Here is a 27,656-nt window from a genome sequence, read left to right as displayed (position 1 = left end):
ATTGAGAGGCAGGTGTACAGGAAAATGTCACTGAGCCAAGAGGGTAGTGAGAAGGTTTGGTATAAATGAGGCCCTGGAGAATAAAAAGGACAGAGAATGACAGAGCATCCTATTTCTACCTTCACCTTTAACCCACCCAGACAGAGAAGATGGGATTGGTAAGAGAGTGGGATCTAGTTTTTAAATGACAGCAAAAGGGTCTGGGGGTATCAGAAGTTACAGGCAGGCCCTCTAATAAGGCAAAAAAGGAAGGCTGCCTAGGGGAAATGGTCAAACACTGAGGGAGCAGGACTGAAGTACTGCTGGTTAGGGGCCAGGGCCCAGGCATCAATTGTTAAGTAGGAGCTCAGGGCTGTAGAGCCAATGGACTGACCAGGTACCCAGGAGTCATGCATCTCTATTTCCATAAGCCCTTGTAACATCTACTGATCAAGCCTGTCCTATGGAGGATGCCCCCAAGAGAATAGGTCCCAGAGGCCTTGGCAGGTGCCCTCTAAATGTGAATGTCTACTGGATTTGGTGAGTGCCTCCCTCGCAACACCCATCATCTAGAGAAGAGGGTATCCTGCCTCTTCCACCTCTAGACTGGCCAGGGCCTCATCGTGGTGATCCTTGTATCTATATATAAGATCACAGATCAAAGTGGAATAATCATGCACTTGTCCACTTGACCAGGTTGATTGGGCCAAGAGTGGAACCAAACTCAACATGGCCTCCAACTCTTTTCCCCTCAGATATTTGGACTTGGAACTAGGGAACATTTAGTCAGTATCTCTCTGGTGCCTGAAGTCAGATGTAACATGTAAGAGCTGTCAGAGCCTATTTTCCTACCATCTGGAAAAAGACAGTCTGCATTCAAATAATATAAATAACACCAATAACAGCTAACACGTATTAAGCACCTTCTATGTACCAGGGACTGTGCCAAGCCCTTTAAGTGCATTAACTCATGTAGTCCTCACAACAACTCCAGGAGATAAATGATATGATCATTCTTGTTTATAGATGAGAAAACTGGGGTGCAGCAAGGTTAAGTGACTTGCTCAATATCACACGGGCAGTAAGTAACAACAACCCTCTGGCTCCGGAGCCCATAGTCTCAACCACTACTCTATACCTGGTAGAGCTGGCAGGGAGAAGGGAGCACCACTGAGAGATGGCAAGAGGCGTGGTCATTTTCAAGCCCCTGTTCCGGTAGTTCCTGAAGCCAGACTGCATCTGCAACCATGCTACCATGTATCTATAGAGGAGGAAGTTTGTGCGACCAACATGGGGTTGGTTCACAACATAAGTTTCTGTCACTAGCAACTAAAAAATTCCTGACAAGATACTATCTCTCTAGCATGTAGCATGCTGCCCACCAACAACCTTCTCACCCTGCATCTTATTCTTCCCATCTCCACTGGGCAGCCAAAATGAGATTTCAGTTCCAAATGAAATTGTATCCTTAAAACCCTTCTATATCTTTCTAAAATCCCAGGAGAAAGTCTAAACTTTTCTTTGTAACATACAAGTCCTTTCAGGACTTTTCTCCTATTTCTCACCATTCCCTTGCCCTTCCCTCCTTTCCATGGCACTCTACACCTAGAGGGAGAAAATAATAATTTCTGAACTCCCCTGGGTTCATCTCCCTGCCACCATTTTGTATAAGTTCTCTCCAGTGGCTCACAAGTGGCTCTCCTGATTAGCATCTGCCTTGCTATTTCCTACTCCAGAGGCAAAAGCCAAAGACTATAAGGTCAGGACCTCAGCACACCCACATAAAGACTGCTTACCTAGCTGACTCCCAAACATTGTACCTCGTCATTTCTGTCCACTGTGCTTCAATTCCCTGGGACCCTGATGCCTAATTGAAATGACATATGAGGAAATACGCTGCACGGTACCTAGATCATAGTAGTCGCTCATCATGTGATATTTCACTTCCCTCCTTCTTCTCTTCCTCTCCTGGTAACCCTATTATCAAAGGATTATTGTCCTCATCCTGCCCTGTGAAAGCATCTCAAGCCAAACTCCCCACATCATCTGCCCTGTGGCATATCTGAGAAATACCAACTCCTGTCCAAGTTCAGGGATCTGACAAGAACAACTTTAAGCCCTAAGGCCTTGGGTTACAATTGGTGCTACTTTGGGGTCTGGTTCTGTGTCTGCAGGTGGGTGTCAAAGGGTCCGGCCATGCAGAGAGAAGAGGGAAGAATTCCAGTGGTGCCCACACAGCTCCTTTCCCTGACCCTAAATTCACTATAAAAAGAACTAGCTCAAAGCAAGCTGTTCTTCAAGCATCATTCCATCTTCATAACAATTCTATTTGTGTCTGCAGAAGAGGGCTGGAGCACCTCATTCTGCTACAATTGGAACAATTACCCCATAAATGTGATAATTACAGTTTGATCATTTTGTAGGCAAAGGGAGACTGGTTCCAAGATTTGCTCCTCCTTGTAAATTTCTGTGAAGAAACTGCTTATGTTCCAGGGCCACAGACTTCATATTTCAGAATCAGATGAGTGTCTTCTAGTTCTTTCCTTTCCAAAAGGACAAAGATTTGGACATTTCTCTTTTGTGCTGGCTGGACTGCTAAATTTAAGGGTATTGTCTAAGGCAATTGTCTCAATAATTTAAGCCAGGAGGATTAGGCTCTTTGCACATGCCCGTCAACTCAAGAGCCAGCTGTCTCGTCAAAAACCATACTGTCATCTTGGCATCAATTTGACCAAGGTGGCAACATAAGTGGTGTCTCTCTCAAGGCCCTAAATACAGAAAAAAGCTATATTCAGATTGCATTTTTTATGGCAAGCTGTGTACCTGATCTGCCCATTCTTGAAAACAGAATCTTATCTGTAAAATTCAAAGTTTGGAACCTCATAATGCCTGCAAAAAAGTTGAGAATAAGCAAGCCCATGCTATGGAATAACCTCTATACATACTACTATGCAAATTATTTAATCTTAAGTATACATATTAATAAAACCAATTATAACCACCACAGTGGAGGACGGGATCTTCAGGAATGGTGAATCCCTTTATCTTTAGCTATACCTTCAGGTATGTCTAAAGACACATTTCTGCCCCATTCTTGTCCAGAAGGTCTCCATCTGTCATCCTGATTCTGCATTACGATTCTTCTCTAGGCCCCACAGGGCCCATGTTCTACACATCTGACTTTAATGGCCACCTCCCAGTTTTGAGAATTTGAGAGTTTTTCATCTGTCTATTTGTAGCAGTTCCAAGTTCATACCTTAAGTGTGAATTGGGTCACTACCTCAATATTCTAATGGGTCTAGTGGCTTTTATTCCTAATATACCAATGCAAATAACTACAAAATGTTCAAAGAGGTTCACAGCCCTGCTGGCATCTCTGCAGCTGCTGTGGAGCTGAACAGTGTTGCATGTGTCTCCTTTTAGAGAGAAGAACACCACTTACAGATGCAAGTACCACCTTTAGAAGTTTCCTACACTATCCAGAGGTCCTCTACTATAGAGGCTACTTCCAGTGTTTCACAGACACCCCTGTCTGCCTATAACAGCTTAGAGTATTGGAGTTTCTCCATTTCAAATTCTCTCATGTCTGGTTCACAGATGTTCTCGTGAAAGCTGAAGAGGATATGCTTTGTCATCTCTGGGTCTTCCACCAACAAATGTTCACCTCTTTCACAAAGGATTATCAATCCGCTTCCCTCCAAATGGTCTTAGCAGGAATGTATAATGTGGTTCTCACAGTTTTCAGTCAAAGATTAGGTGACCAATCTAAGCAGAGCCAATCGAAGTCCCTTCCCTGGCAACTTGAAATTGGAACTAAGTGATGCCAGACTCATCTGGCTACTCCGAACTAAGTGATGCCAGACTCAGCTGGCTACTCCCTTAAACAGGGGAGATATAAATGCAGACACTGTGGCATACCATTTTCTATCCCATGCACTAGATATCAGAGAAAACCAATCAACGTAGAGAAATAAGGCAGCAGACATGAGAGAAGTGTGGGTAAGAAATAGAGATAGAAAATTTCCTGGTTCTTAGAAACTTTCCAGGCTCCACTTCCAATCCTTTCTGAGACCTTCATGCATTACTGCCTTTGGATTTCCTGAACTATTCTTATACAGTTATTATTTTATATTTCCCTTCTATGATTTCTGCATTTACCAGTCAAAGTGATCCTGATAAATGCTATGCTGTTATTGTGAAAAATCCCATAACAAAAGCTGGCTATTCATTTCTCATGAAAGGTCAACAACATAGCTGACAGCAGCAGCCTAGAAAGTTCTTGAGGAAGACTGCTTGGTGTAGCAGAAAGACATTCTTTGGGGTCAGACATCCAAAGCTTCAAATCCCACCACTAGAAGCTACATGGCACTGAACAAGTTCTCTAACTATTCTAGACTTCAGCTTCCTTATCTGTAAAAGTTGTTCTGGGGACTAAAGCTCATGTCCAAAGAGTGTCTAGCACTGTCCTTGGCACATAGGATGGATGTGATAAGAGAGAACTACTATTTCTTTAAATGCCTATTTTTGGGTTTGCCTCAGGGAAACTGTAACTGTAATGGGTAACCCTGGTTTAAAAGTTTCCAAAATAAAGCCAGATGTCAAAATTGTATAGCTCAGAAAAGGCTGGCTTTCTTCATGATCAACATGTACATCTACACCCAATAAGATCAAATAAATAGAAGTGGATCTTTTAAACGTAGAATTACCACATGACCCTGTAATTTCACTCCTACATAGATACTTAAAAAACTGAAAAAAGATATTCAGACAAGTACGTGTATGCACATGCTCATAGCAGTATTATTCATAATAGCCATAAAGTAAAAAGACCCCAAGTTTCTACCAATGAATGGATGGATAAACAAATCACGGTACTGTATTATGTGCACTAGAATACTGGCCATGAAAAGGAATGAAGTACTGATGCATGCTGCAACGCAATGAACTTCCAAGACATTTTGCTAAATGAAAAAAGCCATATGCAAAAGGTCACATGTATGATTCAATTTACATGATATATCCAGAATAGACGAATCCATAGAGACAGAACACAGATCGGTGTTAGTCAGGGACTGAGAGGAGTGGGGAAGGGGAAAAACCTGTTAAATAGGTCATGAATTTTACTTTGGAGTGATGGAAATATTTTGGAACTAGATAGAAGTGGCAGTTGCACAACACTGTAAGCGTACTAAATGCTACTGAGTTGTTCACATTTAAATGGTTAATTTTATGTTATGTGAATTTCTCAACAATTTTTTTTAAGAAATGACCTAAATTACACAAAGAGCTAACAATAAAAGAAAGACCTTCTTGATGATAAGAGCTGAAAACAGGGTAAGGCTGGCAGGAGTAAAATCAATCAAGGGCCTCCAAATTCTCCCCACAGTAGTATAGATCAGTTCTTAGAGATAGCTTTGTGGAGTCAAGGGCTCTTCCCCAGAGCCTAAGGTAATAGCAGGAAAAGGCCTGAGGTAGGAGTCAGGAGCTGTGATTGTGTCACTAAATAATCAGTGCCTCTCCCCTGAGCTTCAAGCACCCTCAATTGCAAACCCAGAGAACTACCTCCTGGGGCTGTTGTGAGGCTCAAAGCACACAGTGAATATGAAGATTTTCATTACCCATTATAAAAATGAAAAGTTTTCCACGTGGTTCAGGGTTGAAATTCCAGCTTGTTATGTGTTTCTGGACAAGCTACTTAACCCCTCTAAGTCTTGTTTTTGTCTCTACCTACCTTACATGATTGTTGGAGAATTAGAAATAATATACGCAAAGTGCCTGGCACCCAGTACAGTTGTTGAAGCTATTGTTAAATGGGTGAGAACAGTTTCAGCAAGGAAGGGAAGGAATAAGAGAAAATGAGCAAAATGGGTGTTAGGATGATGATGGGAGTCAGTGAAAATGTCATGGCCAGTGCAGGATTATGGCAGCCCAAGGGGAATATAAGATCTAGAAATGGCTTATGTGCTGCCTCCTTTCTCTCCTGCATTCATAGCAGATATTACCAATCAATCATGTATTCTTTACTGCTGCACCAAGGTGTGGCCTCACAACACTCATCACTTTGTTCTAAGCAGCAACGATCAATTGAAGGGTGTTGGCATGAAGATGAAATCCATTTGTCATTCCTGTACTAACATTTTCTTGGAGGATTAGAGATGATGTGTCCCTAAGAGTACATATAATTTCACAATTTGTGCCATGTACCAAGTGAAAACAAATTGGCGGAAGGAACAGGGGTAAGTTACCTGTGCATGTGCAGCATGATCAATTATGAGTTCTACCACATACTTGCTCTGTGACCTGGGACAAATTACTTCAGCCTTCTGAATCTCAGTTTTCCCATCTATAAAACAGGAGTGATGGCACCCAGCTCATGGAGTTGCCAAGGAGCTCAAATGAGCTCATGTGTGTGAGATAGGAGATAAGGCAACACCTACACATGAGGAATTTTTGAGGAAGAATGCCCCACATTTTTGTTGGGGACAGGAAAGATACAGGCCATGCTGAGAGTTTAGTGAGATTTTTCAGCTCTGCTATACTCCAGTGCAGAAAATGAACTCCAAAGTTAAGACCCCAAGATCCTATTTCCCTGGTCTTTCCTAGTGAGGTCCAAGGCAGCCAAGTCATACAATGCGGAGGACTTCTCCAATCAGGTACCTTGAGGCTGGAGCTGTAGGCTCTGCCAGGCCAGGGGTCTTCTCTGACCAGGAAAGGGGCAGATGTCTAGGGTTTTCCAGATCAGTATATAGGACAGGGAACCTAGGTGAAATACACAGCTTTGACAGCTAAAGGACTCAGCAAAGGGCAGGCAAACACCCTTTTGGTTTTTTTCCTTTTCTTTTCATGTTTTTGTTTTCATTTTTGAGACAGGGTCTCTGTTGCCCAGGCTGGAGTGCAGTGGTGCAATCAGAGTTCACTGTAGCCTTGACCTCCTGGGCTCAAGAGATCTTCCCGCCTCAGCCTCCTGTGTAACTGGGACTACAGGCATATGTCCCATTGCCTGGCTGAGTTTTTAAAAAATTTTTATAGAGACAGGATCTCGCTATGTTGCCCATGCTGGTCTCAAATTCCTGGGTTCAAGTGATCCTCTCACCTTGCAAACTGCTGGGATTACAAGGTGAACCACCATGCCTAGCCACCTTTCTTTTCAAAACTACTCCCTAGCCTAATGCCCTTCGGTGATTCCTCTTACTCATGAATTAAGTAAAAAAGACCTTGAAGTCATCTTTTCCAACCTCACCTACTGAATTTCCCTACCCTTAACCCATTCCAGCCATTCTCTCCATTCCCAAATGAACCAGGCTCTCTCACACACACTTCCTGGCTTTTGCAAGTGCTGTTGCCTTTCCACACAACATACTCCACACCACCATTCACCACATCCATTTAACCAAACTATCTTTCACACATCCTTTCAAACTAAAGCCTTCCCATGGATCCCTGGTTAGGGTAGTATAAGCCTCTCTCATGCATTGCCTTGGAAGCCTATACTACCCTTCATCATATTTATTACAATAGACTGTTGACAATCTGAGAGCAGGACTGTGTTTTATATTTATATCTTCATGGCTTAGCACAGTGCCTGGCACGATAAATAGTGTTCAATAAAGAGTCATTCAAAGAATAAATGAGTAATCAATGAGAGACACCAGGTTATGATGTAACATTACAAAGTATATAATGTTTTCACAGCTCTTTCTTCTTGTTTTCCACCATTCTTTTAACCATTCTTTGATTTATTTTAATGGGCAAACTCAGAATCAGGTGTCATTGCCAGCTTCCCTGTAAAATTAGGGGGAAAAAAATCCCCAGATTTGCAGGGAATAGGGGCTGATAGTCACTTTCAAGCCATGCAAAATGTGAAATTAACATAAAGCTACACAAAGCTTTTGTGACAATGGGCCCTCTGACTCAGCTTCAGAGACGAGAGCAAAGAATTGTCTTTTGTTCTTTTCACATACTCCCCCTAGTGGCAAGTAAGCTAAGGAAGAAAATGAAACCCATTTGGTCCAGAGCTCTCTCTCAATTCCTTATTCACAGGCTTTAAAACACATGGAGATTCCTTCACATCACCTATTCCAAGAGAAAATGACTGACAAACGTGAGTGGTCCAGGCTGCATCCTCTCTCTGTGAAGTCACCAGAGCTACAGAGGTAGTCCTGAGTGATCTCTGGTCATCTGATACAACTGTGCCCAAGCTGGGACCCCAACCTCTAAACATCAGAGGAAATAGTACTGGGGCAATGGGGTCCTCAAGAGGATTTGGACATATTAAAATGCCTCAAAAAATTGTATTATCGCTGGAGATAAAATTGGAAACCACCGAAGAAATTGGCAAGTATCTTCGCCTTCCTCTGTAAATGTATTAGCTTACTGTTGAATCAGCACTGCTTATCTCCCACTTACCAACAGTAGCTTATCTTGAATTAATGGAAAATAGGAAAATAAGTAGTGGCTTCATACGTGTCGTTGGTAAAGAGCATTAACTGTGTTTAAATGGGAGCTTATCAAGGTAAAAAATAATACAAGTGGTTCTTTGCAATGAAAAAAACCAGGACCCACTTCCCTGCTACCCTGTTGGCCTTTGAGGTTTAGATAAACTAGGCTGCTTTCAGCAGGAGAGCATTTCTCATGGCCAGGCCACCTCATCAGACATTGGAAGAGGAAAGGATTCATTTGCCTACACTAGCGAATGGCAAATAGTTATTTTCTAGAAAGAAACTCAAACAGATTTTTATCTATGTTAGCTCAAAAAATTTCAAAATCTCCTGCAAGTCCACTATATGACATTCAATTTCCTTAGTCTTTTTTATTCTACCTTTTTCATTTTATTCACCCAAATTCCACCCAATCTCCATATAATTCCTATGCCCCAGTCTACCAAGTTTCTTCACCAAACTATGACCATATTTTGAACATTCATTCATTCAACACACATTTACCAAAAGTTTGTTATGGCCCAGGCATGGTAAGCACTGGAGACACCATGACAGATATGGTCTCTGCAATCATGGAGAAAACAAATATTAATTGCAGAGACATGGGAAGACTGGGCTGCTGTATGAGTCCATAACAAAAGTACCAAATCTGCATGTTGTTTGAGTGGGAATGACTTCTTAAAGAGTCACTCTAAAGAGTCACCATTTAAACAGGGATCTGAAAGATATAAAGGAATTGGCCAGATAAAGAGGAGAAAGGGCTCCAAGTTGAGTAGTGATGCCTTACCATATGCAAAGTCCCTGAGGAGGAAGGAGCAAAGAGATGAGTAAATTGTACTTGCTCACTCCAATCCTCTCTCCTGGACTTCTTGCCTTACAACCTCTACTAACAAAAAACCTTAAGGTTCAAATCCTATCTCTTCTTGATAACCATTACCAAAAAGCATTTAACCTTCAACTGAAATATAGGATTTATTATTTTCTTAACATTTACGTGACACTGATCTATTAAAGCTGTGTTGAAGGCTGCTAAAATGCTTATTCTATTCTCTCAGTTATTAATATATTACGAATTACTGGAGAGCAGAAATTTTTTCTATCCTTGTGTATCCCAGCAGAAATCCTTGAACATAGTAAGAACTTGAATAGTTGTTGGATTGAACTGGTTTTCTTTACACTCCTCACAACATCTAGCCTTAAACCTAGCTGGCACTCAGATATTTCTGTAAGTAAAATTGGAAAAATGAAAAATGTTTAAAAGTTCAGAGAAGAAGAATACTGTGAAGGGTCCGAGATCTTACCCAACTGGCAAGCTATCAAGTTATCCTGTCATAGTTGCATGGATGCTGGTAGAAGACATAAGACTCCTTGCTAGAAACAAAGAACTCAATTACTGATGGTGCAGCGAGCAGCACGAGTATCAGCATACTTGTATCAGCTCCCCTTGGCCCCAAGTTCCATGGGGATGATGCAGCTGGGGCTACATATACGCCTGAGCATGTGCAGTACATTGCATTACAGAGAGGAACCCTGACCTATGAGAACACAAATCTTTTATAATAGGCAATAAGCATGAGGCCTTTTGCTTCAGAAAGAGATGCTATATTTCCTAAGGTTGCTCATTATACAAAACTGCCACAACAAAAGGCAGAGAAGACCTCTGGAATTTGCAAAGCATACAGAAACATGGGAGACCTATGGAAATTATTTCCTAACACTGAGTAAGCACATATTATTATTGTTTATTGGGTGCTTGTATGTGCCAGGTCCAGTGCTAAGTATTTTATATGCATCATCATCTCTATTCCTCTCAACAAACATATGAGAAAACATTAACAAAGTTATGAAAAAATATTTTATAAATTAAGATGCTTAGCAAACAAACCATCGCAACATAGGAGAATCTGAAAACACACAGGAGCATTAGGAGGTCCCTGAAGGGGTGGCCTCCCCCTCCACACTTGTGAGCATTTCTCATTAGGTGGAACGAGAGACTTGAGAAAAGAAATGAGACACAGAGACAAAGTATAGAGAAAGAAAAAGTGGGCCCAGGGGACCAGCGCTCAGCATACAGATGACCTGCCCCAGCACCGGTCTCTGAGTTCCCTCAGTATTTATTGATCATTACCATCTTGGAAAAGGGGAAGTGGCAGGACAATTGGGTCATAGTAGGGAGAAGGTCAGCAGAAAGATATATGAATAAAGATCTCTGTGACATGAATAAGTTTAAGGAAAAGTGCTGTGCCTTGATGTGCATAGGCAAACATCTTCATAAACATTTTCAGTGCATAAAGAGCAGCATTGCTAGCACGTCCCACCTCCAGCCCTGAGGCGGTTTTCTCCTATCTCAGTAAATAGAACATACAATCTGGTTTTACACCAAGTCGTTCCATTGCCTAGGGACGTTCAGGAGACAGATGCCTTTCTCTATCTCAACTGCCAAGAGGCCTTCCTTCCTCTTATACTAATCCTCCTCAGCACAGACCCTTCACAGGTATCAGGCTGGGGGACGATCAGGTCTTTCCCTTCCCACGAGGCCATATTTCAGACTATCACATGGGGAGAAACCTTGGACAATACCTAGCTTTCCTAGGCAGAGGTATGTGTCCATGGGTACTTGAGATTAACAGAATGATGATGACTTTTAACCAGCATACTGCCTTCAGGCACTTGTTTAACAAAGCACATCCTGCACAGCCCCAAATCCGTTAAACCTTGAGTCACCACAGCACATGTCTCTTGCAAGGACAGGGTTGGGGGTAGGGTCACAGATTAACAGCATCTCAAATACAGAACAAAATGGAGTCTCTTATGTCTACTTCTTTCTGTATAGACACAGTAACAGTCTGATCTCTCTCTCTTTTCCCCACAGTTCTCAGAGAGGAGCTGTATCTATTAGCTGAATACCATCTGAACTCACTTCATCTGCTATTCCTGCTTTTCCTTCCTGTACTCCTCTGGCCCACATGGTAGGTTATGGATACCTCAAGCTCCTGAACTCACTTGATATAGTTCCAGCCAGCCTCAGAGAATGATTAAGAATCCCTGGATCTAATTGCCAGTTCCATCAAAGAGAATATGATTGGCCCAACTTTGATAATCTACACTGTATATTTGTGTTACAGAGATAGTTTTATGGTAAAATAAATAATAGTAACATGTATTAATATATAAAGAGATCCAATTTTTTCATAATTACTTAAAGTAAGTAAAATATTGTGATAACACTTACTGGTCTGTATCTTCCACTAGCCTGTGAGCTCCTCCACAGCACGGATCCTATCATTTAACAGAATTATAATCATGTATATAATTATAATTATAATCTTGTATATAAGAATTATACAGAATTATAATTATGTATACACATGTATAAGGATTTTCCTGTCTCTAAGATTATTTTTTAAAATACTTAATTTTTGCATAATATTCCAAATTGGGACCCTTCTGCAGGTTATTTAATCACTTTTGAATATTTAGACTATTTTCAATTTTTCACTATAAATAACATTGCAATAGTCATCCTTTTCAAAAATCTTAGATACAGATGTGATTATTTACTTTGGATAGCTTCTTAGAAGTGAAACTCTGGGCCGGGTGCGGCGGCTCACACCTGCCTATAATTCCAGCACTTTGAGAGACCAAGATGGGCAGATCACCTGAGGTCAGGAGTACAAGACCAGCCCGGCCAACATGGCAAAACCCCATCTCCACTAAAAATACAAAAGTTAGCCAGACGTGGCAGTGCATGCCTGTAATCCCAGCTACTTGAGAAACTGAGGCAGGAGAATTGCTTGAACCCGGGAGGCAGAGGTTGCAGTGAGCCAAGATCACACCATTGCACTCCAGCCTGGGTGATACAGCAAGACTCTGTCTCAAAAAAAAAAAAGTGAAACTCTGGCTATTCCCTTTTTGGAGTTTCATAAATATATTACTAAATTGCTACAGGCCAAAACTGGAAGCACATTCCCCTTGAGAACTGGAACAAGAAAAGGATGCCCATTCTCACCACCCTTATTCAACATAGTGCTGGAAGTCCTAGCCAGGATAATCAGGCAAGAGAAAGAAACAAAGGTATTCAAATAGGAAGAGAGGAAGGTAAACTATCTCTCTTTGCCAACGATATGATTCTATAGCTAGAAAACCCTAAAGACTCTCCCAAAGGCCCCTGGAACTGATAAATGAATTTAGTAAAGTTTCAGGATACACAATCAATGTACAGAAAATCAGTAGCATTTTTATATACCAATAATGTTCTGGCTGAGAATCAAATCAAGAACACAATCCCATTTACAACAGGCACAAAGAAAATGGAATACTCAGGATCACCTAACCAGGGAGGTGAAAGATCTCTGCAAGGAGAACTACAAAACACTACTGAAAGAAATCAGAGACAACACAAATAAATGGAGAAACAGTCCAAGCGCATGGGTTGGAAGAATCAATACAGTTTAAATGGCCATACTATCCAAAGCAATTTACAGATTTCACGCCATTCTTACCAAAATACCAACATCATTTTTCACAGAACTAGAAAAACCTCTTATAAAATTAATTTGGAACCAAAAAAGAGCCTGAATAGTCAAAGCAATCTTAAGGAAAAAGAACAAAGCAAGATTTCAAACAATACTGTAAGGCTAAAGTAATCAAAACAGCATGATAATCATACAAAAACAGACACATAGACCAGTGGAACAGAATAGAGAACGCAGAAATAAAGCCACACACCTAAAACCATCTGGTCTTCGACAAAATCAACAAAAACAAGCAATACAGAAAGCATTCCCTATTCAATAAATGGTGGTGGGATAACTGGCTAGCCATATGCAGAAGAAAGACACTGGACCTCCCTACCTCTCACCATATACAAAAATTAAGCCGGATTAAAGATTTAAAAGTAAGACCTCAAACTATAAAACTCCTAGAAAAAAACTAGGAAATACCCTTCTTGACATAGGCTTTGGCAAAGAATTTATAGTTAAGTCCCCAACAGCAATTACAACAAAAATAAAAACTGACAAGTGGGACCTAATTAAACTAAAGAGCTTCTGCACACCAAAAGACACTATCAACAGAGTAAACAGATAGCCTACAGAATGGAAGAAAATATTTGCAAACTATGCATCTGACAAAGGTCTAACATCCAGAATCTACAATGAATTTAAACAAATCAAGAAGAAAAAACAATCCAATTAAAAAATGAGCAAAGGACATGAACACACACTTCTCAAAAGAAGGCATACAAATAGCCAACAAACGTGAAAAAATCCTCAACACCACTAATCATTAGAGAAATGCAAATCAAAACTACAATGAGATGCCATCTCACACCCATCAGAATGGCAATTATTAAGAAAAAAAATCCACATATGGGTTGGGCTATGAAGAAAAGGGAAGGCTTATACTCTGTTGATGGGAATGCTAGTTCAGCCACTATGGAAAGCAGTTTGGAGATTTCTCAAAGAACTTAAAATACAACTACCATTCAATCCAGCAATCCCACTACTGGGTATATACCCGAAGGAAAATAATTCATTCCATCAAAAAGACACAGAGCTGGGCACCGCAGCTCATGCCTGTAATCCCAGCACTTGGGAGGCCTAGGCGGGTGGATAGTTTGAGCCCAGGAGTTCTGGACCAGCCTGGGCAACACGGCAAGTCCCCATCTCTACAAAACATACAAAAATTAGCCAGTTATGGTAGCGCACACCTGTAGTCACAGTTACTTGAAGGCTGAGGCAGGAGGATCAGTTAACCCAGGAAGTTGAGGCAGCAGTGAGCCATGCACGACTGCACTCCAGCCTGGGTGACGCAGCGAAACCCTGTCTCAAGACAAAAAAAAAAAAAAAAACAGAACACATGGAATTGTGTGTTCATTGTGGTGCCATTCACGCTAGCAAGGACATGAAATCAACCTAAGTGCCCATCAACAGTGGACTGGATGAAGAAAATGTGGCACATATACACCATGGAATATTATGCAGCCATACAAATAAGGAAATTATACTCTTTATAGCAACATGGATGGAGCTGGGGGCCATTATCTTATGCAACCTAATACCAAGAACAGAAAACCAAACACACATGTTCTCACTTAGGAGCTAAACATTGACTATATGATGGTAAACATGGAAACAAGAGACACTGAATATCATTAGATGAGGAAAGGGGGAGAGGCACAGAGGGGTATAGGCTGAAGAAGCACCTGTTGAGTACTATGCTTACATCCTGTTGGGATCGTTGGGACCCCAAACCTCGACATACTCTAAGGTTTTGCTTTTTGTTTTTTGAAACTGGTGAGATTAAACTTTTTTACCTTTTCTTTTTTTTTAGATGGAATCTCGCTCTGTCGCCCAGGCTGGAGTGCAATGGTGTGATCTCGACTCACTGCAACCTCCGCCTCCAGAGTTCAAGCAATTCTCCTGCCTCAGCCTCCCGAGTAGCTGGGATTACAGGTATGTGCCACCACGCCTGGCTAATTCTGTATTTTTAATATAGACAGGGTCTCTTCATGTTGGTCAGGTTGGTCTCGAACTCCCGACCTCAAATGATCCGCCCGCCTCGGCCTCTCAAAAGTGCTAGGATTACAGGTGTGAGCCACCACTCCTGGCCATCCTAATGTTTTAAATAGCGATTTATATTTCCTCTTCATGAATTGTCTGTTAAAGCACTTGTGGGCGGAAATTAAGTTTTGTTCTTCTTTCAGTGTGCTTCGGGCCTTAGAAATGGTGTTTGTTACGTAGCTCTCACAAAGCTTTGAATACATATAGATAGAAACCTAGCCGTAATTGTTTAGAATCTTGCGAGAATACGCCACTGCAACCGCACAACTGTGTGCCATTTTAGGATTTACCGAGAATATTCATGAGTATTGGTGCATTTTAATACAACTACTGTGCATTGTTGCTTTCAGCATTTTACTATGCAGAGCAAAGTCTTGAGTGAGGTCTGGGAAAGATAAATGGTGAAAATTTAAGGAATTTCTCGCAGAAACGGAGGAATTCATCTTCCCTAAAGAAAGGATATACCGACTAAAATTAGTTGGTCCTCCCGTGCACCAGACGGCGAAGCAGCAGGATGTGACGCTGCACGGTAAGTGAGCGACTCGCTGGACTACACTTCCCAGAAGGTTTCTTTGGCCTCCGCACTACGTAATCACCCAGAATGCTCAGCGGCCGAGAACTTCAGGTCCCAGACTGCTGTGCGGCTAAATACGACTCCATCTCCCCCGACCCAAGCGCTTAATGGCCGCTGGCAATCTTGGGGGAGCCAGCTGTTGGACTATGCCCCGCTGCCAGGAAACAGGCGCCAGAAGGTTCTCCGACAAGATCCCGCCTTCCTAAGACGGTAAAGGCGTTCACAGGTCGGGAAGGGGCGGTGGGAGTAGCGGGACAGCGCTGAGCATTGCTCGTGAACTGTGGGTCGGCCTGCGAAGAGGCCCAGTTTCGTGGCACCAGTGTGGCGCCCGCACTGGAAGGTGGTGTTGTGACCGAGCGAAAACTACAATTCCCAGCATTCCTGCGGTGCCAGAACTACCTTGCCCGAAAGCCTGTGCGAGATTTACCCCGTCTTCCGCCTCCCGCCCGCCGGAAAACTCTGAGGCCATGAATAGTCGCCAGGCTTGGCGGCTCTTGCTCTCCCAAGGCAGAGGGGATCGTTGGGTTTCAAGCCCCCGCGGGCATTTCTCGCCGGCCCTGCGGAGAGGTGAGGCAAGGCGTCGTGTCATAGATGTCTGAGTGCTCTCTAGGGAGACGATGCCCGTGGGTCGCGCCTGCTCGAGCGAACGGGAAGAGAAGGTGCCACACCCTCGTCCCCGATTCACGCCTTGTGCTGGCGACACAGCTGCCTGCTGTCCCGACTTGCCCAGCTCGCCCCAAGGGGCGAGGACTGAGGAAATCAGTGCCTTTCTGTTCTTAAAGCGAACCTTTGAAGGCCAGGGCTTCGCGCCCGGCTTCTTTCTCAGCCCTTGTTTCCCTTTTTTGGTGACAAGAGGCTAGTAATCTGGTAGGTTTGTCTGGAGGCAGCGTAAGGTAATCTGTGCTTGAGGGTGTCCTGATTTCTTCTGTGGCCTGATCTTTAGATTTTGTTTTTTTTAGGTGCTGGCCTCGAGCCCAAGTTTTTGGTAGACAGCATCATAAATTTCAGATCACGTCTGCCTTATTCTCGCTGGAATTCTCAGTACTTTTCAGTCACATTGTAGACTTTGGGAAAAAAAGTGAATACTGGAACCTACAAGTTTCCAACCGGTTGGCACCCCTGTTAACAGAGTGTCCTGAAGACATCTAACTTTATTCCGAGAAACGTTTCTAGGGCTAGGTTTTTCTTGTTGTCGTTTTTTACCCCCCGTTTTTAAACTTCCCTCCTAGTTTTTAAACCGTTTTAAGGTTGTCCACAAAATAGGCGAATAGGCACCTCTTATCAACCTTAGCATTCTCTGTTCACCTTCTTGAATCTTCAGTGCCAGGTACACTGAGCCAGTCGGTACCCAAACACTTCCACGCTGTTATTTATGCTCCGTATTGTTACTTGTGCTGTTTTGCTCATTGTTTAATTTTAATCCACACCAGTAACAGCTGCAGTCAAAACTGCATCCGTCTGTAAGATTGCTCTTTAGCTGCCAGGATCATTCACAAGGTCTCTTTTGTTAGGTATTTGGGTGTTTAGCATAAATACACATTATGATGGATTTTACAAAAAGGAGGTAGCACTTTTGAATTCCAGGAAATCATCCAACTTTCATCTTTGTTGACTTTTACAGGTGTGCTTCACATATCCAAATGAAAACAAAATTAAATGTTTTTAGAGAATGAACTTTGAAGTGCATATCATAATGCGAAATACATGACCATAAGTAAATGTTAATGTTTTAACATAAAAGTTTTCCCACTTGAGTCTGAGTGTTCTTGGAGAAACTTTAAATCTCTTCTTACAACTAGTAGGATTTGTGTCCTTCCTCACTAAACAAATATTGAATGTTTATTGTGTACAAGTAGTTTAAACTTGCCTAATAATGTCAATAATCAGGGGATTTGAAAACCTTGACCTCTGACCAATGGAAGGACCTTAGTTATTATGATGCAACTAGTGTATCACGTTAGTAGACCAGCATGTAAGAATATATGCTGTAATGCCTGTTCTTTTGAGTTCCTGACAGAAAAGTAACTGACTATACACTGAAGTGTTTCAGCTGTAAAATTAGCAGTAAATTCATATAAAACTTGCAACTTAAATTTAGTGGGACAACATTTTACATATTTGTTTGTTTGTTTGTTTCAAAAGTAAAATTTAACCTTTTCCAGCAAAGAGGAGTTTGGTGCAAGATAGGCCAGAGTTCCAATCCGCAATCTATGACTTAGTAGTTTTGCCAAACTGGTTAAACCTTTAAACCCTTGAGTTTGTATCTCACTATTACAAACAAACAAATCCGTAAGATATAGCTATCAAAGAATCAAAAGTAGTAACAATGAAAGGAAAGGTTTGGAGTTTTGTACAGATGTTTAAGCCTGTACAAAACTTTTCAAGCTATTAAGGATCTGTTGTTCCACTATGAGCTAGAAACACTGATTCTGGGCACTTCATTTCCCCTACCTATTAATATGGCTGCGAAGACTTATTTTTTTATTTTTTTATTTTATTTTTTTTTTTGAGACAGGGTCTCTGTCACTCAGTCTCGTGTGCCTTGGTGCCATCTCGGCTCACTGCAACCTCTGCCTCCCAGGCTCAGGTGATCCTCCCACTTCAGCCTCTCAAGTAGCTGGGACTACAGGCACATGCCACCGTGCCCAGCTAGTTTTTGTAATTTTTGTAGGGACAGGATCTTGCCATGTTGCCCAGGCTGATCTCGAACTCCTGGGCTCAAGCGATCCGCCTGCCTTGGCCTCCCAACTGCTAGGATTACAGGCATGAGCCACTGCACCTGGCCTGTAAAGACATTCTTAATGAGCGCTTATGCATTGAACTGCTCATGACCTGTTGGAATAGTGATTATGAAACCCTACTATGAATATCCAATGGTTTTTCCAGTTGCTTATGGCTTCCAAAGTGGAGTGAAACCCAAAGTTCTACTGCCAGTGGGTGTCAATACCTACCTCATAGGATTGGGAGGACTAAGCAAAGTATTATGTGAATATCTTAGCACATTTAAGGAATAATGTTTTACATATCCTTCTGCATTCTCAGCTCTCCTTAGCCCCATAATAAATAGAAGCCAAGAGAATAGCAAAGGCAGCCCGTGCCTAGATTTTGCTGATTTCATTCATCCTGTCTGGATAACTTCTTTAATATTTAATGTAGCTGTACCATCATCCAAATAGCCATTCTCGATCCTTTATTCTCAAGGAGGGCCAAATGCGTCTCCTTTGTATTATTCATCATTGTGTATACATAATGCCAAGCACAGTGCCTTTCATTCAGCAAGTATCTCTGGAGCATCCAGATTTGTGTAGGCATTGGGGATTCAGTAGTGAGCAACAACAAATGTGGTCCCTGCTCTCAAGAACTGTATAGTTTAGTGCAGGGGTTGACAAACTTTTTCTGTAAAGAGCCCAATAAATATTTCAGGCTTTGTAGGCTGTAAGGTCAGTCACAACTATTTGCTTTGTAGCATGAAAGTAGCCATAGATTAATCCATAAATGAATGAGCTGTGTTCTAATAAAACTATCTAGTTCTAATGAATAAAACTAGAAAAACAGGTGGTGGTAGTCTACAGGCTATAGTTGGCTGACCACTGGTCTCTTGGGGAGACAACTGAGAGTCACATAAATGTGTAAATTGTGAGAGGGTTTGCAAAAGAATCCTATGCAGTACTATGAAAAACCATCACAAGAGAGACTTAACCCAAAGGACTCGTCAGGCTTTCCAGAGGAAGAAACATTCAGACTGAGCTCTGAAGGATAAACATGAGCAGGCAAAGAAAAAGAGAGCTTTCTGAACAGGGCAGGGACTGGGCAAAGGTCCTGAGAAGGTAAAGCACATGGCATGTTTGTGGAATTAAAATCAAAGAGCCCTTGAAAGCAGAGGACCAGAGAGAGCATAGCAGGACATGAGACGAGCTACACCCTACAAAGATTTATTGGCTTGTTAAGGTATTTGGTCTCTATCCCAAATTTAGTAGGAAGCTGCTCTTTGTGTAAGGTATTCAGAGTGTTTGTTGACTAAGTCAGAGGAACTGTACTAATACGCCTAGCTATGAGACCATAAGATCTTGGACTAATTACAGACAGTCCTCAACTTAAGATAGTTTAACTTAAAATTTTTTGACTTTATCATGGTGCAAAAACAGTATGCATTCAGTAGAAACTGTACTTTGAATTTTGATCCTTTCCTAATCTAACAATAATGCATTGGCAGGGGCAGCAAGCCACAGCTCCCCCAGTTAGCCATGGATCACAAGGGCAAATAACCAATACTTAGTATTGCCAGGGTTTTTTGGGTTTTGTTTTTGCATCCCATAATGTTTACAAAATGCCCATTTGGGTGTCTACATGAAATATTCAACACTTTATTGTAAAATAGGTTTTGTGTTAGATGATTTTGGCCAACTATAAGCTAATGTAAGTGTTCTTGGCGTGCTTGAGGTGAGCCCAGCTAAGCTGTGATGTTCAGCAGGTTAGGTGTATTAAATGCATTTTCAGCTCAGGATATTTTCAATTTATGATGGATTTAATGGGACATAACCCTTTTATAAGCTGAGGAGCATCCATACTTAGCCCTGAGCCTCAATTTACCTCATCCATAAAATGAGAATTTTAAGGATGGGGTAATAGATGTGAAAACAGTAAAATATTATATAAATGTTATTACTGATTTTTTTTCTAAATCCAAATAAACTTCTAATCAGGGATATGTAACTAAGAGTACCATCACTACTCCTAATGCAGTTGTTATTGAAATTACTGAAATCTGCCCCTCTTTCCTCTAATTTTTCTTTTTCTCTCCTACCTTAGGTCTGATATTTACACACAAAGGCATGTTTCTTTACCCTACTAGATGACATTCAAGTGAAAAAGATTACTGACCAGTGTACCAATATGTGTGTTTTAAAACATTGCTCCACTTTTATTTACAGCTACTTGCTTTTATCTCTTCAGTTAAATAGAATTTTTTGGAGTATTTTAATAAATCTTTTATCATTTGAATTTAGAGTTTATTGTTAGGTTTTTTTAAAAAACAATATCTCTTTACTGCCTTCTAGTGTATAAAATCAGTGAGAACATCATTCATGTCTGGTTTTGCTTATCATTTTACCCCTGTGCCTGGCACAAGTTCTAGCACTCAATAAATATTCATTAGGCTAGAAGGATATAAAGAAGGAATCACATTTGTTCTACACAGGACTGGTGGAAAAATAATGCCTGAAGTTGCAGTCTTTTTTTTTTCTTCCTTTCTTTCTTTTTTTTTTTTTTTTTTGAGACAGAGTCTCGCTCTGTTGCCCAGGCTGGAGTGCAGTGGCGTGATCTCAGCTCACTGCAAGCTCCACCTCCCAGGTTCACGCCATTCTCCTGCCTCAGCCTCCCTAGTAGCTGGGACTACAGGCGCCTGCCACCATGCCTGGCTAATTTTTTTGTATTTTTAGTAGAGACGGGGTTTCACCGTGTTAGCCAGGATGGTCTCCATCTCCTGACCTCGTAATCCCCTGACCTTGGCCTCCCAAAGTGCTGGGATTACAGGTGTGAGCCACCGCACCCGGCCTGCAGTCTTTTAAATATCTAGATATTTTAAGTGGCTTAGGATAAATAAGAGAAACAGCATGGAGTGTAAGATTTGAAGTCAGAAGAATCTGAGCCTGAATCCTAATTCTACCATTGGCTCTGTAAAGGTAACTCCTTTACCTTTCCTAGAAGTTGTTTATGGGCAGAGTACCTTATAATAAATTCATCAGCAATATACAGAAAAGGTCTTTACTGTGTCTAGGTTAAAACTTGGGGAATTTATTGAAATAGGACAAGAAGGGTTATTTCAGAAATGAGAATTTTTTCTTAGGGTTCTTATGTTGATACCAGTAAATATGCCCATGATTTCAAATCAAATTCATTGATTGAATCAACAGTAAAACTTTGTGGCCCAACTATGTGCCAAAGCACTGTTCTAGGTGCTAAAGATACAGTAGTGAAAACCACAGTCAAAGCATCATGGAACTTCCATTCTGATCAAGAGATACAAACAGCAAACAAGATAATTTCATATTGGAGCTGAGAACTATGTAGGAAATAAACTGTGGATATATAGTGAGTGGGAGTATGGAAAGCTACTTTAAACAGGGATGTAAGTGTAAAAAATTTTCATAGCTCTTGAAAGACTGAGCACAGAGAAGAATTGAATTGTGTAGTTTCTGCTTTACAGTAAGTAGAGCTGAGGTGGTGATATCCAAAGCATTTGATGTGTTTTATTACAAGTTTATACTAACTCTTAACATTCCTGAATACCAAAGGAGGGAAAAGAAACATTTATTGAATGTTTAGTATGTACAGAAAAAAGTCAGAGACTTTTCAGATAAAAGAGAGGCTCAGAGGAGTCAATTAACTTGGGTGAGATGACAAAACTGGAAGAGCTGGAACTATATCATAAATGGATGGGGAAAATGCTTTGTAAGCTAAAGTAGGAAACCTTTATCAGTTACTATAAGAGAAAAAAAATGTCTTCTCTTTTCAGACTTCTTCACCACCACAACCAAGGAGGGATATGATAGGCGGCCAGTGGATATAACTCCTTTAGAACAAAGGAAATTAACTTTTGATACCCATGCATTGGTTCAGGACTTGGAAACTCATGGTGAGAAACATGGATACCTCCTGAAAGAAGAAAATTAATAGCACTCATAATAATTGCCTAGTCAAGACAGTATCACTGTTATGAACAATTAAGAGTATTTAAATAGACAATCCAATGAAATATTTTATAGTCACTAAAAATGATACTATTTGAGAAATATTTACTGATATGAGGAATGTTCAAGATATGTTAATTGGAAAAAGCATTGAAATATGTACAGAATGATTCCAATTAAGTGAAAAAGAAACTAGTTTCTAGGCTAATACTAAAGTCCATGTGGAAGTACAAATGTTTGAGATTAAAAAATCGGAAAATAAGCACAAAAAATTACCTGATATCAAAACAGTAATTTAAATTATGTGATATTAAAGGAATAGACTAATAGAACAAAATAGTATTCAGAGACACAGACATGAATTTAATGTGATGAAGGCATTACAAATTAGGGAAAGGAAGGACAATTTAATAAATGAGATAATAAATGACTAGCCACTGGGAAAAAATATATTAGATCCCCTTACTGAAAACTAAATTTCAGATAGATGAAAAGCTAAATAAATGTAAAAGAATAAGCAGTTTTATAGAAAAAAGGGGGCAAATGCTATAAACAAGCATAACACAGAAAAATAAATATAAATAACAAAAAGTATATGTAATGCTTAACCTCTCTACCAACCAAGGAAATGCAAATTTAAGTAACATTAAAATAACAACGTAATACAATTTTTTTTGCCAATTACTCAAAATAAAAAGTCATATCTAGTGTTAATGTAGATGTGGGGAGATACAGAATGGGAATTAAAATTGTAGAGTACTTTTGGGAGAGTAATTTAGCATTATCTGTCAATTTTTAAATTGTAACCATTATTTTAAAAAGAGTATAACAATTTAAATGTTGAGGAGTTACTCTCGCTGTTTATTTTGATAAGGATATATACACTTTAAAATACCTATTTGCTGCCTACAGGATTTGACAAAACACAAGCAGAAACAATTGTATCAGCATTAACTACTTTATCAAATGTCAGCCTGGATACTATCTATAAAGAGATGGTCACTCAAGCTCAACAGGTAATACACTGATTACTACCGCTTCTGATACTTTCATTAGACAGTCATTTCATAACTACGTCTCTGTCTACCTAGTGACCTTCCAAACACGCTCGTATCTTCCTTGTTCTCTCTAAAGGGACCACACACACACACAAAAAAAAACACTGAATAAAGTCAATATTTAGAGAGACTGAATAGTTAGAATAGTTGTAATAATGTTGTGGTAACAGAGATGGTATTTTGCCAAATCTTTGATGGGATGAGATCATTATATTGTATTATTCATGAGTGGTGGTAGATTGTTAGTGAAACAACTTTTTCCCTCAAGAAAGCTCACCACAGAAGAGCTAATCTTTCTATATATTAAGTATGTTTTATTGCTGCTATACATACATATTGGTTAATTTTCACAGACATAGCTGGAAAGGACTTACATGACTGAGAAGGACTTTATAAATTCCCTAAGACGCCTTAATTTGACTGAATATAAAAATCCTAAAGTCAAATATAAGAATTTAACATGTAAGCGGCACAATGCTGTGTATTTTTCATATATTATTTAATCTCTAACAACCTTGAAAAGTAAGCAGAATTCTATTTGGCCACTGAAGACAGGCTTAGAGAGACTGAGTAATTTACAGGAGTTTTCACTGTGGTAATATGGACAAAAAGCAATAATTTTACATAAAGGACTGAATAAATGAACTTAACTAGAATAATTTCATACTTGATATGAAACTAAGTCAGCTAGCAGGATGGGGGGAGAAAATAAAGTAATAAAGTCTTCTTATTCTGAGAATTTGATTATATTGTGATTCTGATTCAAATCTGAATATTCTCTGATGGCTCCATAGTAGTTACAAAAATCACACTTTTAATATATTTGGCTACTTAACAATAGATTATGTCTTTACATTTAAAGTTGTTAAAGATGGACACCTGTGCAGTTTTGTAGGCTTTTTGAGTCTGTATTTAAAGAATGAGGTAAAAAGAAGCTCTTAAGAGCCACATTAAGGCCGGGTGTAGTGGCTCACGCTTGTAATCCCAGCACTTTGGGAGGCTGAGGTGAGCAGATCACTTTAGATCAGAAGTTCGAGGCCAACATGGCAAAACCCTGTCTCTACTAAAAATACAAAAAAAAATTAGCCACGCATGATGGTGGGTGCCTGTGGTCCAAGCTACTCGGGAGGCTAAGGCATGAGAATTGCTCGAACCCAGGAAGCTGCAGTGAGCCAAGATCATGCCAGTACACTCCAGCCTGAGTGACCGAGCAAGGCTCTATCTCAAGAAAGCCACAATACAATCCCTTATTTTCAGGTTCAGACTCCACAAGTATGAAGTCTGTAATTAGCTTTCCAACTTTTGCCTATGTAATAGGCAAAAATCTCAGTAATAAGAATACATTATTTTTAATGTCATATAATTCCTTTATAGTGATATTTGGGGCAAACAGGACTGCCAGCCCTTAGAGGCCACATCTGTGTGACTTCTGAATTAATTCTCATAAATATGTCACACAGAATTGAATAAAATGAACAACCCTCCTGAGTAATATATGAGGGTTAGAAAAGGCATGCGTCAGCAATGTCTGTTGTACACAGTTAAAAACTTTTATATAAGAAGTCCAAACTTCCTCCACATTAATACATTAGCATTAGACTATCGTGCTTCAGTCATAAGATCTCTGTCCCGTGGGTAATAATAATAGTTAACATTTCAGTGATAACCATAGGCCAAGTACTATCTTAAGCATTATACATACAAAATCTCATTTAATCCTCAGAACAACTCTTTAAGGTGTACCAGGTACTGTTACTATTTCCATTTTACCAATGAGGAGACCAGAGAAGTTAAATGACTTGCTAGCATCTCACAGTAAATGGCAGAGTTTGGATTCAAAGCTCGACAGCCTGACTCCAGAACTCATACTGGTTTTTTGGGGGGCTTTCTTGTTTTATTTCTAAACCGTTATACAGAGTCCTTAATAAGGTTGTACCTCATCTGCTTTTTCTTTTGGTAAAGGATAGATAAATTAGCAAGCTACATGATTTTAAGAAGTGTAGTGCTACAGGTTGAATATCCCTTATCTGAAATGCTTGAGACCAGAAGTGTTTTAGATTTCAGATTTTTTATTTTGGAATATTTCCTTTACACTTACCAGTTGCACATCCCAAATCTGAAATCCAAAATACTCCAATGCACATTTCCTTTGAGTGTCATGTCGGCACTCAAAAAGTTGCGGATTTTGGATTTCGGATTTTTGGATTAGGGATATTCAACCTGTAACAGTTATATTTTCTTTGTAAGACTGTCTTAAATCATTTCTACAAAATTGTCCTCCCTAATGAAGCAAAAGCTTACAGATCTATCAGGTAAATGCTACCTTTTCTTTCACATATTCTTTGTAGTGCCAAATATAGGGAAGATACCCAGGAATTTAAACAAAATTGGTTATGTTGTGCTGACAAAGGGCAATTATTTTAACTACATATCTGTTTTGTTTTACTATCTGACTTCTGAGTCGTATCCAATACCATGGAATTTTCCAGTGGTAGAAAATCTCAAAATCAAAGTATAATAAGAGATAAAACCCTTTCCATTTGGTTATTCAAAAAACAAGAACAAAACATTATTGTTTTGAGGAACTCAGGGTCTAAGGAAGCATTTTATTGAGATTCTTTTCATTCAAAGACTTACACATTTCTCTCCCCTAGGAAATACCTTTTTCTTCCTTGAATCTTTTTCTTTTCATATTGATATTTCAGATATGTAAGTTTCATATTTACTTAACCAGTCAGCATTATACCTTGTAGCATGTTAACAAATTCATTTAAATTTCATGAAAAACAATTCCATAAATAAAAGATGGCTTTCTGTGGATCACTAGGTTATTTTTTTTTTGTTTTCTAGGAAATAACAGTACAACAGCTAATGGCTCATTTGGATTCTATCAGGAAAGACATGGTCATCCTAGAGAAAAGTGAATTCGCAAATCTGAGAGCAGAGAATGAGGTGATGCAAATTTTAATTTATTACTCATAAAATAACTGATCTCATAATAAGCATCCTACTTAGTGAATAAGTTAATAAGACCAAGTAATAATTCCATGTGGTTAGTAAACAATAAGTTTTTAGATTTAAAAAGTACTATTTGTTTAACCATACCTAATCTTTTTCTATATAAATCATAGTGCTTTGCATACTGACAAGAATAAGAGTTACATTTTTTACATATAAAACCACATAAAACAGAAAATCTTTGAGCTATGTATATAAAATTTCTATATAATGGTTTCAGAGCTGAGAGTAATGTGGCATTTTCTATTTTATTTAATCCTGTACTAAATGTCTTTGTGACTTAAGAGAAAAGTGTATTTCTGTAATTAAGTCAGAATTTTAAGTTATGTTATCCACTGTAGCTTTTTAAATTTAGAAAATCAATTTTTAAAAGTATAATACAAAAACAAATGCATTTTGCTCATAACAATTATTTTCTGAATACAGTGGCTTACTAGTTTCTTTTGAAGATTTTTTTCCTTATCAATTGTGTATTAGAAATCCATAGATTGTCCAAATTTTGGTAATCTAGGGTTTCAGATTTTTTTAATCATAATATAGATTTGGTTTAATGCTAATTACATGTGATCTTTCCTGTACCTAGAAAATGAAAATTGAATTAGACCAAGTTAAGCAACAACTAATGGTAAGTGAATTTTTTTTCTAGCTGTTAATTTCAGAACAAATATTCATAATAAGATCATTTTTTAAATATCTTTATTTTCTTTAAAGCATGAAACCAGTCGAATCAGAGCAGATAATAAACTGGATATCAACCTAGAAAGGAGCAGAGTAACAGATATGGTATTGTGCTTTTAAATGTACTTTCTTGGTTACTTACTCCTTTTTAATTTTAGTCTTTTTTTTTTAACTTCCTGCTGCTTCATATCCTATAAGTTTACAGATCAAGAAAAGCAACTTATGGAAACAACTACAGAATTTACAAAAAAGGTAAGGTAATATGTAAAAATGTCTCTTTTGTACAGTTCTTGTGCCTTGTATAACTGCTTTTATGTGTACCAGTTTATAAGTTTGGACTTTTAAAAACTAGCCCTGTAGAATCTCTGGCTTCCTCATAACTATTATAGTTAGCCAGCACTTGCAGGGAACCTGGCACCAAGTAGATGGTCATCCATGAGCCATGACCTTGAAGTAAGAATCAAGCTTTCCACATAGTGTGCCTTTTTAAACTAAATTACTTCTATAATAGAAAATAACTATTTTTTGGGCTAGGCACAGTAGCTCACACCTGTTAATCCTGCACTTTGGGAGGCTGAGGCAGGAGTTCAAGACCAGTCTGGGAAATAGAGCAAGACCCTGTCTCAAAAAAAAAAAAAAAAAGAACTATTTTTTAAAAG

The 27,656-nt window shown here is 39.5% G+C and overlaps 1 protein-coding gene across 6 annotated transcripts in view; it reads left to right on the top strand.

The window, feature by feature from the left end:
- Positions 1-15,576: 15,576 nt before the first annotated feature.
- Positions 15,577-27,656, top strand: part of CCDC90B (coiled-coil domain containing 90B) — a 26,641-nt gene continuing 14,561 nt past the window's right edge. For 2 of the 6 annotated variants that reach the window (XM_011996421.1, XM_011996420.1), the window contains exons 1-7: positions 15,577-16,121; positions 22,069-22,188; positions 23,156-23,259; positions 26,152-26,253; positions 26,903-26,944; positions 27,031-27,102; positions 27,196-27,249. In XM_011996421.1, coding sequence (XP_011851811.1) covers positions 16,022-16,121; positions 22,069-22,188; positions 23,156-23,259; positions 26,152-26,253; positions 26,903-26,944; positions 27,031-27,102; positions 27,196-27,249 — 594 coding nt within the window. In that variant the 5' untranslated portion in view covers positions 15,577-16,021. Of the gene's footprint in view, positions 16,882-22,068; positions 22,189-23,155; positions 23,260-26,151; positions 26,254-26,902; positions 26,945-27,030; positions 27,103-27,195; positions 27,250-27,656 lie in introns of all 6 variants that reach the window. The other 4 variants (XM_011996425.1, XM_011996423.1, XM_011996424.1 and 1 more) reach the window with 4 other exon arrangements.

This window comes from Mandrillus leucophaeus, unplaced genomic scaffold (assembly GCF_000951045.1).
Source record: "Mandrillus leucophaeus isolate KB7577 unplaced genomic scaffold, Mleu.le_1.0 Scaffold512, whole genome shotgun sequence".
Lineage (NCBI taxonomy): Eukaryota > Metazoa > Chordata > Mammalia > Primates > Cercopithecidae > Mandrillus > Mandrillus leucophaeus.
The sequence above is the reverse complement of the archived record's forward strand: the minus strand, read 5'-3'. Positions and strand labels throughout refer to the sequence as shown.